We start from the raw sequence: 14,659 nt of genomic DNA, 5'->3' as shown, positions 1-14,659 counted from the left end.
GCAAAAGATTACAGTTGAAGTTTCCCCAAATGAAGAGACAAGGGTCAACTCCAGTGCATCTCCCAGTGGTTCCACTGCAACACAAAGTGTGTCAAATTCATCATCTTCAGCATCACTTAATAGCAATTCTTCTCTTGAAGAACTTTCGGATGAGACACCTCCAAGGAAGTATAAATCTTTAGCTGACATATATGCATCATGTCAGTTTGCTCTTACTATTTCAGACCATATGAATTATGAAGAAGCAACTGAAAAAGAAGACGGGAAGAAAGCCATGGCAGTAGAGATGCAATCCGTTAAGAAAGATGGAACATGGGATATGGTTGACCTACCAAACGAAAAGCTTTATGGAGATTTACAAGAAGAGGTTTATGTAACACCGCCAGAGGGATTCATAAAGGAAGACAAAGAAACAAAGGTATACAAGTTGAGACAGACATTGTACGGGTTAAAGCAGACATACTTACGAAGCCCTTGTCAGAAGAAAAGCTCTGTACTTACATCTGCAACTTTGAATCATGGGGGAGTGTTGAGATATGATTCAAAGTATTCAAAATGAAGATATGATTTGAAGTAGTTGAGATATGATTCAAATATTCAAACTACCAAGATTTTTAGGAGATTGTTAGTAGATTTAAATTCTTTCTAGATTTCGATGATTTACTATTTTTGGTCCAGTGTATTAGCTATAACTACTGGAATTGTGTAACACTATGAGCATTGAGTCCGTAGACAATAATAAAGCACCGTAGCTTTCATCTATTCCTATCCATTCCTATCTCTTTCACTATCCCTCTTTCCAACACTATAGTCCCACAAACAGTCTCCCTAGTACAAATTTTCACATACTAATCTTTTTCTGATCTTTCTATAGTTTTTTTCCCTAAATGTTGCTTCTCAACTACCTATCAATCAAAGAAATTTTCTGTTAGAGATTCATTCAACGTCTCTGTTGATTTCACAGGATTGCACATGTTTTTCAATGACAATTCACCAACATTATCACAACAAAGAGGAATTATAACAACAATGTAGCAAGAAACAATTTGATGAAAACGAAACGTGGAAAGCCTGATCGTACTTGAGACAAAACTCAATTGAAAAGAAAAAAAGAAATACGTGATAAAAGTTGCAGGAGAGTGAAGTAGACAAACCTTTATACAAACTTTGCACTATTTTCGAAGCAACAGCCACCTCGAGCATATTCTTTCGACTATGTCCAATATCATCTTTCTCCTCTCTTCCATAACCTATGTTTATGAAAGAATATGGCCCAAACATGGATTTAAAAAGATAGTTCTTCTGATAGTTTAAACTCGTAACATTAGGACCATCTAAAATCCGACTAAAATAGAATTTTGAATTAGGGAATAAACTAATAGATGGATGCATTCTGTACTGCACATTCAGAAGGTGTCTTGGGTGGCCCAAAGAGCTGAACCTCTCGAATAAACTTCTTCCAAAGCCAGCATCATCAGCAAGCTTTAAAAGAAAGGAGTAAAAAGGTCAGAACTCAAGTATCTAAAAAGTAATTGTTGAGAAATAAAATATTGTACCTTGCTTTCAACCATTGCTGGTAATTGGCACTCGTCGCCTATGAGTATAACATGCTTGATATACGGAAGTCGTAATGCAATCAACGACTCGCACTCTTTTAGTTGTGCTGCTTCATCAATTACTAATACTTTGAAAGGGTCTATCGACATAGAATGTAACCTATACGAACTTGAAGCGGTGGAAAAGACCAAAGTCGCATTCTGAAAGAAAAAATGCTCAATTGACAGTCTGTCTGTGACTTTTGGAAGCTTGAGTGCAGTTAAGGAGCAATGAAGAGATTTTAAAATAGAAAGGCAGTCACTTCTTGTCATGTTGAACAAGCACGCAAAATCTGTACATGTATGAAGAGCTTCACCATCAGTGGGAGATGAAAAAACATCCTCAAGTGCTTCAGAATCAAGGGATTCTCGAGACAGTAAATCTTCAAAACAATCTAGGTTTTTAACAAGAGAAGTCACATCCTTAAAATCATGCTCCGAAAGGCATTTCCTAGGTAAATGGGTAATGAAGAAAGCAAGACAAGCTCGGAGTCGAGAACCAAGAAACACGACTCTCTCTCTCGCAAATTCAAGAAGAGATTTGCCAACCACCTTATCATCTTTAGCTTCCCTTACACAGCCCTTCTCATCAGTTTCTTTATCATCGACATCATCTTGTTTTACTTCATTTTCCAAAAACATATTGTACTGAGAAACACAATCTTCAAGAAAATCAGTCATGGATGCAAAGCAATGCCTCCAACCAGTGAGGAACTCCACAAGTTTCCCAACTCGAAAATCTAAAAAGATTTCCTCAACGTTTGAATCGACTTTGAGCCTCTCATCATTTCCAAATAAAAGAATATCTCCCAAAGAATAAAATGAACAATCGGGTCCATATTCTAGTTCATGCAGCTCCTTGACCAAATTAAGGACTCTTGAGGCCACTTCCACAATGGCAACATTTGTTGGAGCTACTATGATAGTTCTGCATCTATTCTGCATTAAGTTTAAGAGCAATACACTGACCGTTTTCGTCTTTCCAGTCCCAGGTGGCCCCCATATAAGGTCAACAGAAGATTCATGCACAAGACTCACTTTGTTAAGGCATGACAAAACCGCTCTCACTTGAGAGTCATTCAAGGACGATAGAAAACCGGCGTTCAATTTTCGATCCAAAAGCCTGGACATGTCGTGATTTTCATTATCCTGTTGTGCAAAAAAGGGGGAAAAAAAGAAGCTTTTTACTTTTGAAGAAACACAAGAGTAAAAGCATTAGCAATATATAGAATCATATCATAGCAGAAAATTTTGTCTCTTCTAAAAAACAAAAGAAAAATAGATCAACAATATTTTGGTGTTCATGGTTAGAAAAAAGAAAAAAGAAAGATCTTAAAATGCTAAAACAACTCAAAGTAAATTTTGAGATGATACCATTTCTGTCTCTCTTGCTTGGCGCAAATTCCACCACCTATAGTTTAGTTGTAGTAGAACAAAATTTTATGTGAATTGAAATGGCTTATTGTAATCTTCTCATAACATGGCCAACCCTTTTTACAATTTTACCCCAATTTTGATGAAAGATTCCTACCATTTCTTACGGTAAAACAAATAAACCGCTAACTCAAACATTTGACTTTTTTGTGTAAGAACAAAGGTCACTCACCAATTGAGAGGGGCATAGAATTTTCAAGATGATCTTTGACTTGACATTAATCTGTAATGCATTCCATATTCTTCTTATTGGAAGTATGTTGAATAAATATACCACAAACATCGATTTGTCGATCATTTCCGAGTTATTTACAGATACTTTCACTTTAAAAGAAGTGGAGTGATCATCCTCGCTCTCATCATAATTTGAGATTTTATGAACAACACCTAAAGTCCAAGATTTCCCCATTCTTTCCAAATCTGTAGCAACTTCAGGTTTGATATCTGCCAAAATAATTACATCGCCAGGTAAAACTTTGTAAGACTCCTTGCCGATACGGTTAGATCTTTTCTTCCATCCATTAACTTTGCAGTCATATGATGCGGTATCATGCGGCCCACATTCTTCAAAACTAAGCACTTCAGCAAACGGCGCAGCTGATATAGCATCGATGCCCATACAAGAACAGAGATGAGCTCTTGTCTCCTCCAGTAAAGGGTACAGAAATGATCCAAAATAGCTCTCGACATTGTCAAAAGACTGTGGAATCTTTTCAATCTACCAAAAAACAAAGGATAAAAATCAAGTGAAGACTCTATCCAAAATAAAACCATATTTATGATATAGTCATGTGGAAAGAATCATTTAATCCGATAAAAAAAAAAAAGGGAAGCACAACAAGCAGCAAACTTAATCAGATTGAAGAGCAACTACTTGGGAATAAGTTATTTAGAGAAACAACAAATGACCTTATCTTGGAACAAGTTCTCATTGAAAATATCTTCAAGTGACCAAGAAAACACAATATCATCCATGCTCCTTCCTCGGTGATCTGCAGAAACCAAGATGTTACTAAAACAAAACCCATTTAAAAAAGGAACTAAAACAACCGACACCCTAATAGAATATCATTTCTTAAAGTGAAAGAAGTAAAGAAGGAAGAAGGAAGAAGGAAGAAGAAAAGTAAAAGAAATGGGCATGAAAAGGGGAAAAAGTGAGAAAAAGAAGAGAAGTGTACGGGAAAACAATCTGAATACGTACACACTTAGTGGTCATTGTTGGGTGTTGGTGAATATGTATGCAGTGAGGAGCTTGGCTTGCATGCTTCGGAAACTCCATTCTTGGGACCATTTGTCTTATTTTCCCACTGACGACAACCGAACCCACACTGACTGTCGTAGAACCATAATTTTATTTGTACGGTCAACGGTTTCTTCGCCATGAAGAATTTTTATGATAGGACCATATCCTTTTCTATAACATACACTTTTTTCTTTTTTCTTTTTCTTTTTCTTTTTTTATGTTTAATAAAATTTCATATATTCAATATTTTGTTTCTTTTCTATTAAGAAAAGTAAAAAAAAAAAAAAATTGTTTTAATTTAAAATGTTTAAAATCAGGAGAAAAAATAATGTGTTTGAACAATTGTAAATGCATGTTATTAATAAGGAAGATGAAAGGTTTTGTGGTATTGGGAGAATAATAAAAACAAAGAAATAAATATTGATAAATGCTTTTATTCAATCTGGAAGCGAGTAAGGAAGATGGAAGGTTTTGTTGTGTTGGGAGATCAATAAAAATAAATAGATATTAAAGAGAGAGAGAGAGGAGGGGAAAGGTTGGAGGTGTAATTAAATAAATAAACAAATCACATTCGTATTTGGAAAAATGGCTAGAATATGATTTTGAGAATGAAACTATGTTAAAGTATTTATTTTGTTTTACTGTATCATATTCGTTTAAATCTTCGCAATGATGTCAAAATTCAATTTAATTTTTTACTCTAATACTTTAAACGGCTCGAATACAATTTCCTCATCTATGGTGTAGATGGCTACAATTTTGTTTTCTTTTGTATTACTCTCAGTACAGTTCAGCAGATCTTTTTAATAAGAGACTAAAATGAGAAAAAGAAGCTTTTGTAAAGTCTCAGTCACAATTGCTTGAAAAGAAAGGAAAAAAAAGGCAATGGTTTCCTATGGAGACTGAGGGAACCGTATTTGATAGTAAAACAGAGTCTTAATCTCAACCTCAACCACAGATCACCATATTCATTCAGCAGAATCAACTTGGGATAGCTCGAAATATCACAGGCATAAGGCTGAGAGTACTTGATAGGCATCTGCCAAATCCAACCATATTCGCAAGTCCGGAACTTTTTGCATTCCCTTTTTCTTTATCAGAATCCCTCAGGTAGCCATAGAATTGAGCATTTAATCCAATACATGGCTTGCATTGAACTTGAATGCAACCTTAATTGGGTTCTATAAATTAGATGTCTCAACCAAACTCAGAATGTGACAATAATGTTTCATCGTATATAATCGCATCTTCAATTCGTGGACTCCAATAGCTCATCACATCCATCATTCAAAACTTAAATATAAAAGATCAGAAAAAAGATAAAAAGGACAACTTAATAAACAATGAGAAACCAGATGATGTTTTCTTCTCCACCTAACAAAAATGGTTCCAAGAAACTGTCTAACTTCGCACATTTTCCTTAGTTCTGAAATTTAACTCCTCACTCGCTTCTTCTTGATTCTAACCTTTTTCTAGGAATAACTCAAATGGGGCAAGGGGGAACGTCAAGGGTCGTTCCAGCTTGAATTTGACCCCAGCCAATAAGACGCCAGTGCTTCTCGACTCGACGACTTAGAGCAATCTTCTCCCCCTTGCTGGTGCAAACAGGAGAGGTAAGCTGCAACTTTGCTAAATCATTCTTAACTGCAAGTACTCTAGCTCCTGTAGACATGGATCCTATGTTCAACATTAGAATCTCTCCCTTAGCCAATTTTGATACTTTTCCCTGCCTTTCTGATCCTTTCGTCCTGACACCTAGGAGCCGCCGCAGAAGGAAAAAGTTCACCTACAAAGACAAGGAGGACAAATCTCAAAACAGGCAATTTTTAAGGACAATTGCCCTCCAGCTCTTTGAGACCAATTCGTTCACAAATTCTCATTACAATGTCCAAACCAGCAAATCAGAGCAACAGAGGAACTTCGAGAAACTGAGGATGAAATTTATTCTTACCGAAAACTGAGTTTTTATTGAGTAAAATGAAATAATACAAATATACACAACTAAATTAGCTATACAAAAAAAGAGCTCTAACCCAAGATAATAAGACCCAACAAATAATTAAAAAAATGATGGGAGGCCATTGCCTAAAGAGAAGCATTACACAGGATCAAACCTCTTGTCGAAGTTCTCTCAATACCTCTATAAAATTCTACACAGAACTGTAAGAACGCAGCATGCCATAAGATTTAGCCCTTATAATCAAAAGGTGAAAAAAAAACAACAATCCAGAAGAAGCTGAGGGCTCTAAAGAATCTTAGAAGTAGTCCTGGGTTGGACCTAAAGGTATTTCATCCATGAAATAATAAAACATTCAAATTTTAAGAGCTTTACCTCTAGCTCAACAAAAACATCAGGAAGTGATCCGACTTCTCCAAGAACCTGACCGACCAATCTGTCAGCACGAGTCAAAGTGGGATCCATGGTTGTGCCAACTCCAATAAGACCTCCAGGGACTGCAAATTGCAGCTCATTTTGCTCGGCATACAAAGAAACAATCCTCGAGTATATTGGGGTGCACTTGATGTTACCACTTTCATCCTTAACCACAATCCCCGGACGAACTTCAATAAATTGATTCACCTTTAAAACACCCTGGTAAGAACATATTTTCAAATTTGTTAGCCATGTATAATGCACCACCAAAACTGTGGACAAATTTTCCAAAGGTAAAATGGGTTAAGAAAATGTTAAGTGATGACATGAATTCCTTACAAAAACATTATTCAAAACAGGTTCAACTGCAAAATTCAGGGAGGTCAAAACATCCAACCACCAAACTAAAACTTAGAAAAATTTTGTTTTACTACTTATTACATTTTTTATCGAACTAGTATCCTAATAACTCAAACCAATCCGAAACTTGTATAAAGTTCACAACTGCACGTAACTCTACCTATTTAACAATATCACCTACATGCAAAGTCAAAACCCTCTTTTCAACCATAAGCATTAGGATGCTGCCTTAAGTATTTCATAGCATCTGAAAGCTGCTTCAGGTACTCCATAGCATCACAATTTAAACAAAACCTGATGATTATTTTTTTCAGAAAAAAGTAACAAGTATACCCGTAATATGCTACCACCAGCCACACCACCTTTGATCTCGTCAACTTCAAATCCAGGTTTGTTAACATCAAAAGATCGAATCACAATCATATTAGGCGGAGAGACAAAATTCCTTTCAGGAATTGGAATCTTTTTCACTATATACTCGCAAACAACATCAATATTGTACTTCAGCTGAGCAGAAATTGGTACTACTGGTGCACCATCGGCAACAGTTCCCTATCAAAGATAAACTGAACACAGTGAAAATCGTTTCATATGAAAATATCAACATCTTGAGACAATAGAGTAAAAAAAAATCTAACTTGAATAAATTTTTGAATTGCTTCATGTTGATTGATTGCTACATTTTCTTGAATAAGATCAACTTTATTCTGGAGGATTATAATATGTTGAAGGCGCATAATTTCAACAGCAGCAAGGTGCTCAGAGGTTTGAGGTTGAGGGCAGCTTTCATTTGCTGCTATCAGAAGTAATGCTCCATCCATAATGGCTGCTCCATTAAGCATGGTAGCCATAAGAATATCGTGACCCTAGAGACAAAAAAAAAAAAAACCGTGTTATGGTAGTAGTGCAGAAATAAGCTTTGGCTACATGCATGATACTAACCCACCAAACAATAAAATCAAAGAGTAAAAAATCATGAAACTCATAAGAAAATATAACTTATCTCATTCCTATTTATAAAGTATCCGAGGATTACTTTACTAACTTTCTTTGTCTCCTGTCATGCTTTATACAATTTCTTAGCTACACATATACAACAATTCAAAGCCTTACCGGGCAGTCAACAAAGGATACGTGTCGCAATAGTTTCATCCTGCAATTTTCAAACCCAGGCACATCACATACAGGACTGTCTTCCTTTCCACTTCCATACGCCCTACCAAAAGCATGTTGAGTACGTCAATCAAATACTGGAAGTTAATTGACCTTTTAAGTACAAGTACATGTTGTGTATGCAGGCAATATATAAAAATAGAAGAAACACTCACTTGTAGCACATTGGACGAGGGCACTTGTCATCTTCACATTTGTATATCTTTGCATTAGCATATCCCAGCTTAATGGTAATGTTACGCTCCAACTCATTCTTAAAACGTACTGTCTGCAGATTGACATTTCATGAATAAATCCATCAAGAATGAACAAGTTACCATGATTTTCTAGGGAAATTGTACTCTTATCAATTAAAACTTCTACTGGACAATCACTTTAAATCTGTGTTTCTGGCTGTAAGCTAAATCCAGCATAGAATAAAGAATCCATGCAAATAATACATGTTATTGAAGCCATTGTGAATATAGACATAAACTACTAACAACAATTTTTTCTTTACCGATCATTAAGAAGCAGAAAGAGATAAAGTAGAAGGCAAAACAAAGTTTCTGTATCTGCAGATAATTCAAGCTACATCTATGGAACTTAAAATTCAACCAACAATCACGCTAAAGGAGGAAGACAGAATAATTCTATAAAGAACTTCAACCAAGAGTAACCATCAGTAATGGAATAAATAATCACCTGGACTCCTGAAATTGCTTTTACAACAGTAGATTTCCCATGTGCCACATGACCAATTGTACCTGGAAAAGATTAATTTAGTAATTGATAGTTAGCTTTAATAGTAAGATAAGATCCACAAGACTAATTTTCTAGTATACAGTGTAATGAGGGGGAATAATGCGCAATAGAAAAATCATAAAGAAGAGAGAAGTTACCAATATTAATGGTAGCTTGACGAGATATAACTTCTGGTGATAGTGGATGGAGTTTTGTCACATCCAATTTCTTTAAGTCCTGTTCCATCAAACCCTTCCGTGACATCTTGGCTGAATGTCCGTGTGCAAACAAGTTACGGATGTCTTAGTTGGTTCTTTGTGAAGTTAAGACAAGAGAGAAACCAGTCTGCCTCCAATCCCAAAAAGAAAAAAAAAAACGTAATTATCAGGATGCCACCAAGAAGCTAACAAAATAAACAAACACAATGGTCTAGACTCTAAACAGAGAGCATCTACTGAAAAAAGTACTAGCCCCACATCAGAATGCAAATCACTGGAACAAATTGCATATTTGAAAACTCAAACTTATAAAACACCAAGGAAAATATATTGAATCATAATAATAAGCTACTTCACATTAAAAAATCACAAACGATTTTGGGTCCAAAATTGTTTATATAAAATCAAACATGTCTGCAGCATTAAGAAACTGACACTGAATAATAATTCACAAACTTCAAATAATTTGTGCACTAAAAAAACAAAACAAAAAAAAATCTTTGGAACTTTAGATTAAAGATATAGGAACGCAGCCAAAAACTACCGAAAATGATCGGTGGAAAGAACTTGCGCCTGCGAACTGAGAGATTCTGAAGACCGAGCAAAAACCCGACGTAGCGCTTGGAAGGAAGGGGCAGGCAAAGGTGATACCGTCGAGAGAAACTGGCTATTAGGTTTTTTTTTTGCATTGAAATTGGCTGTCAAGTTAGGGATATTATTTCTCTTTTTTTTTTTTTTTTTTTCTCTCTCTCTCTCTCTATAGAATGGTTTGCTTCCGTGGGTCGTATTGGGTCGAATTTACGAATACTTAAAGACCCAACACTTCAAAATGTAGATTATTTTGGACCAAAAACCCTTCCCTATGCTATAAACTCAAACCAAACCAACCCCTAAAAATTCGATCAAAATGGAGTTGGATTGGTTCGGTCCCATATGTTTGAACTTAACAACATGATTCACCCACCAAAAATCATTTCAGCTAAAAGTTGAAGATATCAAGTACCTAGTTGCAATTTCTTAAAATTAAAAAAAAATGATAAATAGGATTCATCATTGGAGTACAATAGAAGTTCGAATACACACGATCCATACATCAAAATTAAGCCAAAACTTCTATAAAGAAAAGATGCAGGAAGCAACTGTTGTTCATCGGAGCTGCTGATGCTTAATCTGAAATATCTTGCGTTGAGAGAGAGAGAGATAGTGAGAGAAAGAGAGAGATTACCGGCGGCGGCGAGTTGTGAATACGAGAGAGAGAGAGAGAGAGAGAGGGATCACCGGCGTGCAGGAGAGAGATAGATAGACAACAGACAGCTTACATAGGCTAGGGCTTGGCTTGAAGAAATGGGTAGCATAAGAGGGGCGTGAGTGGGTTAAAATTTGTCTGCTTCATCTTTTTTGGTCATATTGTGGGTAGAGTTTTTAATTATTTAAAATCAATTCGATGCTTTTTATCATAAGAAATGGAATGATAATTTTATGTAAAAATATTTTTCTTACCAAAAAAAAAAAAAAAAAAATCATATTTTTCAATGACTTATTGTGAGATTTTTCCTTAGTTTTTTTTTTTGTTTTTAATTTTGTTAGTGTTATGGTATTTTAATTAAGGTTTAGATTTCTTGGATAAGATCTAATACAATTTGAAGCCCTAAACAAATAAATTAAAATTAGGAATAAGTTTTTTTTGAATTTTTCAAAAGTACCTATTTGAAAAATGATAAAACGTCAATGGTGCACGGTTGAAAATGGACAAATAATGGCCCATAAAAAAATCTTTTGGGATGTATTTTCTTTATTTAATATTTTCGCTATGATTCATTTGATTCATTTGAATTTGCCAAAGATACTCTATTTTTGTCTACCACCTGCTCCCCATGATTCATTTGAAATTTCTAATTAATCTTTTTTAGTGTTAGGATCTTTAATTTACAACCTAAATTAAAATTATAAAGAAATCTTTTTGAGAAAAAAAAATGATGACACTCCTTTTAAAAATCATGAAAAATAATCCAAGAAAAAAGGTTTTGAAACATTCTTTTCTTAAAAATGTGTTAAATTCATCAATATTTTGAAAAATATTGACAATAACTAAGGTTTTATCCATTAACCATTTTAGAATTTCTGTATAGCTTTTGGGTACGAGTGTCTTTTATTTAAGTTTGAGTTTTAAATCTTTTGGATTTTTGGCATAGCCATCTCCGAAATTAAAAAAGGTAAAATGAAAAACAAGTTTTTTATGAACTTACCCTTGGTACGCATTTGAAAAATGAAAGCTACGAAAAGTGGGCAAGGGTACACATTTAAAAATTGACAATAGAGGAGTCGCTCTCTTGCACAATGGGAGGAGAATACAACTTTTCCAGCTGAGAATGAAACGATTTTGCTACAAAGTTTAAGAAAGAACGCAAAGAAGAGGTGAAAGCAGTCAGATCAGTAATTACAATAAAAGAAAAATCCAAAAGGTTCATCATAATGTAAATTCCATTTCCAACTAAACAAAGCTTTTTTGTACAACGCAAACTTGAACGATCAATTTCCAATTCCGATTGATCTCTCAATCTTACAGCATAGAACTGTAGGAAGAAACATAACTCCAAAGGATGTGCCTTTCCTGGGCGGATCCTTAGCTAAAAGCTATGACGATCCTTCGGCTAACGTCCTCTTTGAAGTACTGATATATAGAACTGCATTAAGAAATTGATGTTCATATTGATCTCAAAACATCAATAATATCATCACAGATATTATTTTGATATTTACCATTATTTCCACGGATAAAAGCATCACCATATTTGTTCTTCAACTGTCCATTAACATATTCTTCAGTTTGCTCCATTGCTATATTCATGTACCCATCAAGACAAGCTAGAATACCTATACAATGAGAAGTATAATGGGATCTTCTCATCAGAATTCAAAATAGAGAACATCTGTTTTTCATCAGTTATACTGCACGAGATAAGACAAAAATACAAAGGTCTATAAATGGTCATGTTTAAAATCAAAACAACATTTGCGGTTAATGTGGGAGGGTGTTGGTCAAGGGGATAGTTCACATTTGGTTGGTTGGGAGAGGGTTAGGAGACCTATTAAGTTTCGAGGGATAGGTGTTGGCAATTTGAGGATTTGCAATGAAGCTCTTCGGCTAAATTATTGTGATGTTTTGCTTTGGAGCTGAATACTTTAAGTGAACAGGTATAGCACATCCCTTCTTTCCGAAACCCTTGGAAAGCCATGTCTTTAGGTCCCTTTTCTCCAATTTCATTAATCACTGCCAGGAATGGTTCAAACACCTATGTCTGGGAGGACCACTTGGTGGGTGATAAACCCTTTCATAACTTGTTTCCTCCTTTGTACATACTTTCCTCTTTGACTTTAGTCATTTCTTGGGCAGGTAATTCAATTCATTTAACTTCAGCATTCGATATCACCTTTTGAACAAGGAAGCTTTGGATGTGTCCGCACAACTTTCTCTATTGAGAAGAGACCAACTTCACCCATAGAGATATTTGCTTTTGGTTACATTCCCACAACACTCCTCAATCCTATCTTTTCGTTGTTACGGAAGGAAAAAGTCCCCAGCAAGGTCAAGCTCTTTGCCTGGCAGATTTTGCATGGAAAACGCTAACCGCATCTAGATATACGCATCCTTTGTGCTTAAGCCACGATTGAGGTGTTTGAGCACATGGGTCATATTCTTTGGGATTGAGGTTAGCTATCTCAATTTGGAACTCTCTTTTGGAGACTTTTGATGTGTGCCCAACTCGTAATAGTTATTGTTGCCTCGTGGTGGAAGTCTTATTCCATCCATCTTTTCAAGATAAGGGTCGTACCCTATGGTAGACTAGTTTCTTTTGCTACTTGAATGGAAATGAACACGAGAATTTCTAGACGGATCGAGAGGTCATGGGAAGATCTGTGGGCTCTTGACAAAGTTTAATGCCAATCCCTAAGCATATATTTCATTTTGCAGATATTCTCTTGGAGCCCCTTTTATCTTGTGATAGGGTCAGCATTTTTTTTTTTTTTGCCCCTTTTGCATTCTTCCATTTCTTCCCCCCTAAAAGCTTGATTTTCTAAAATTTAAAAAGAAGAAAACATTTTTCACAAACGAGACATGTTTGAAGGACAAGGAATTGAAGGAGAGATTATATGAACGCAAGAACAAAAATCAACCTATAGAATATATCATGTTCAAGTAATGTCATAATAAAAGCGATTATGTAGAGAAAAAAAATATATGAAAAATGACGCCAAAGAAAATACGTGAATTAAAAAAAAAAAAAAAAAAAAGATAGTGCATCAACATTTGCAGGTAATTTTTTACATCATCTATCAGATTCTTAGAAGTAATAATACAATTCTGGGAATAAAAATGAAACAAGATTGAACATGTAGAGACTTATCCAGGGGAAAAGAAAAGTAGAAGCAAATATACCTCGATAGTCAACACCAGAATTGAGTTTCACGACTACAGGATGGCCCCGAATTGATTTGAGAAAGTCTGCTGGTGTCTTTGTTGATGCAGAACCTTTTTCACCACCAATACTCATCTCTGGTTTTCTTCTATCTGCACAACCAACTTGTTATAGCTAATCAGATATAAGTAGTCAAATTTATTCAGGACCATCACCGAACATAGAAGAACTTATGTGCAATTTTCATTTAACAGCCACTAAATATATATTTCAAATGAACTATGACACACCCCCATAGTTAAAGGAACAAGGGCTCAAACAGAAAAATCTGCACGTCTCAAAAATGAAATTGAGAATCCATTGAGGTAATGAACGTCTAAACAATAATGAGGATTCACAAAGGAATCATTATGTAAAAGCTAGAAATTGAAAAAGATTCAAGTACATAGTGGATTTCTTAAATCTAAAGCAAATATGAATATGAACAGCCATTTATAAGCATCTTAGACTAAGGGCATAAGGATGCAAAATTAATAGTCCAAACTAAACCAAACAGAAACAAATTCCTTTTGTTTAATGTATTTTTAAAAATTTCATTTCCGTAAGTTTCTGGTGAGCCAAAACGAACCAAAAAACGCTGTCAGTCTTCCCAAATCACAGCAGTTGAGAAATTTGAACCAAAAAAATCAGAAGACGAAGAAACGGAGAGTAAAAGAAGGATAAAGAAACGATATAATATCAAAAGATATGGATACGAGAAAACGGAAGACCTGGTGTGGATATCCCTCTCAACTGCTGGCTGCGAAGGTGGATGAGGAAGAGAAAAACAGAGAGAGCGTAACGGTACGAGGGATTGTCTAAAAGAGAATCAAAAACAAAAAGACGAAGATTAGGGCAAAAGTATTTTTTGTCTTTCCTTTCATATTTTATTTATAATTGCTGAAAGTAACATTTGGATCTTTTGTAATTTGAGTTTTATTTTGTAAAAATTTAACGGGGAGTGATATCTTAAGCTTCGTCATTTTGGAATTAAACAATTTTCATTCTTTAAATCCGCGTGAAGATGAAAACTTTCGTTGACCATTTTTCAAATGAAAGTCTAGGGGAAGGAATGTAAAAAT

General features: G+C 35.1%; 3 protein-coding genes across 10 annotated transcripts in view; all 3 read right to left on the bottom strand.

Moving 5' to 3' along the window:
* LOC111447259 overlaps positions 1 to 4,217 on the bottom strand; it is a 17,345-nt gene extending 13,128 nt beyond the window's left edge. Inside the window, exons 1-4 of one of the 2 annotated variants that reach the window (XM_023086302.1) lie at positions 4,208 to 4,217; positions 3,939 to 4,021; positions 3,202 to 3,747; positions 1,683 to 2,744 (exon numbers count right to left, since the gene is read on the bottom strand). In XM_023086302.1, the coding sequence (XP_022942070.1) occupies positions 1,683 to 2,744; positions 3,202 to 3,747; positions 3,939 to 4,004 (1,674 nt within the window). In that variant the 5' untranslated portion in view covers positions 4,005 to 4,021; positions 4,208 to 4,217. Of the gene's footprint in view, positions 1 to 1,154; positions 1,483 to 1,556; positions 2,745 to 3,201; positions 3,748 to 3,938; positions 4,117 to 4,207 lie in introns of those variants that run through there. The other variant, XM_023086303.1, reaches the window with a different exon arrangement.
* A 1,270-nt stretch (positions 4,218 to 5,487) lies between these two features.
* On the bottom strand, positions 5,488 to 10,502 carry LOC111447300 (eukaryotic translation initiation factor 2 subunit gamma-like). Of its 6 annotated transcripts, none has more exons than XM_023086385.1 (9): positions 10,326 to 10,502; positions 9,061 to 9,255; positions 8,864 to 8,925; positions 8,335 to 8,447; positions 8,120 to 8,222; positions 7,645 to 7,872; positions 7,340 to 7,558; positions 6,605 to 6,865; positions 5,488 to 6,058 (listed from the first exon to the last, which is right to left on the bottom strand). In XM_023086385.1, the coding sequence occupies exons 2-9, from the start codon at positions 9,164 to 9,166 to the stop codon at positions 5,756 to 5,758; spliced, it is 1,395 nt and encodes a 464-aa protein (XP_022942153.1). In that variant the 5' UTR covers positions 9,167 to 9,255; positions 10,326 to 10,502; the 3' UTR covers positions 5,488 to 5,755. The 6 variants fall into 6 exon arrangements, with proteins under 6 accessions (XP_022942153.1, XP_022942151.1, XP_022942152.1 ...); XM_023086383.1 differs by having other exon boundaries at positions 9,061 to 9,251; positions 10,346 to 10,502; XM_023086384.1 differs by having other exon boundaries at positions 9,061 to 9,247; positions 10,346 to 10,502.
* A 1,028-nt stretch (positions 10,503 to 11,530) lies between these two features.
* Positions 11,531 to 14,459, bottom strand: LOC111447304 (sm-like protein LSM36B). 2 transcript variants are annotated; one of them, XM_023086393.1, is made up of 4 exons: positions 14,309 to 14,459; positions 13,559 to 13,690; positions 11,881 to 11,994; positions 11,531 to 11,791 (listed from the first exon to the last, which is right to left on the bottom strand). In XM_023086393.1, exons 2-4 carry the CDS (start codon positions 13,671 to 13,673, stop codon positions 11,772 to 11,774), a joined length of 249 nt encoding a protein of 82 aa, XP_022942161.1. In that variant the 5' UTR covers positions 13,674 to 13,690; positions 14,309 to 14,459; the 3' UTR covers positions 11,531 to 11,771. The 2 variants fall into 2 exon arrangements, with proteins under 2 accessions (XP_022942161.1, XP_022942160.1); XM_023086392.1 differs by having other exon boundaries at positions 11,531 to 11,804; positions 14,309 to 14,457.
* Between the last annotated feature and the right edge of the window lie 200 nt (positions 14,460 to 14,659).

This window comes from Cucurbita moschata, unplaced genomic scaffold, assembly GCF_002738365.1.
Source record: "Cucurbita moschata cultivar Rifu unplaced genomic scaffold, Cmos_1.0 Cmo_Scf00009, whole genome shotgun sequence".
Taxonomy (NCBI): domain Eukaryota; kingdom Viridiplantae; phylum Streptophyta; class Magnoliopsida; order Cucurbitales; family Cucurbitaceae; genus Cucurbita; species Cucurbita moschata.
Note: the sequence above shows the minus strand (reverse complement) of the source record. Positions and strands in the feature narration are given on the sequence as shown.

What these genes read in the sequence shown, in the direction of transcription:
- LOC111447304 (XM_023086392.1), bottom strand. Translation starts at nt 13,673, where the DNA reads ATGAGTATTGGTGGTGAAAAAGGTTCTGCATCAACAAAGACACCAGCA. An exon ending in TTCTGGTGTTGACTATCGAG is followed by an intron (nt 11,995 to 13,558) that starts GTATATTTGCTT and finishes CTCATTGTATAG; the next exon opens with GTATTCTAGCTTGTCTTGAT. An exon ending in TTTTATCCGTGGAAATAATG is followed by an intron (nt 11,805 to 11,880) that starts GTAAATATCAAA and finishes TTCTTAATGCAG; the next exon opens with TTCTATATATCAGTACTTCA.
- LOC111447300 (XM_023086385.1), bottom strand. Translation starts at nt 9,166, where the DNA reads ATGTCACGGAAGGGTTTGATGGAACAGGACTTAAAGAAATTGGATGTG. An exon ending in AAGCAATTTCAGGAGTCCAG is followed by an intron (nt 8,448 to 8,863) that starts GTGATTATTTAT and finishes GTCAATCTGCAG; the next exon opens with ACAGTACGTTTTAAGAATGA. An exon ending in TATCCTTTGTTGACTGCCCG is followed by an intron (nt 7,873 to 8,119) that starts GTAAGGCTTTGA and finishes TTTTGTCTCTAG; the next exon opens with GGTCACGATATTCTTATGGC.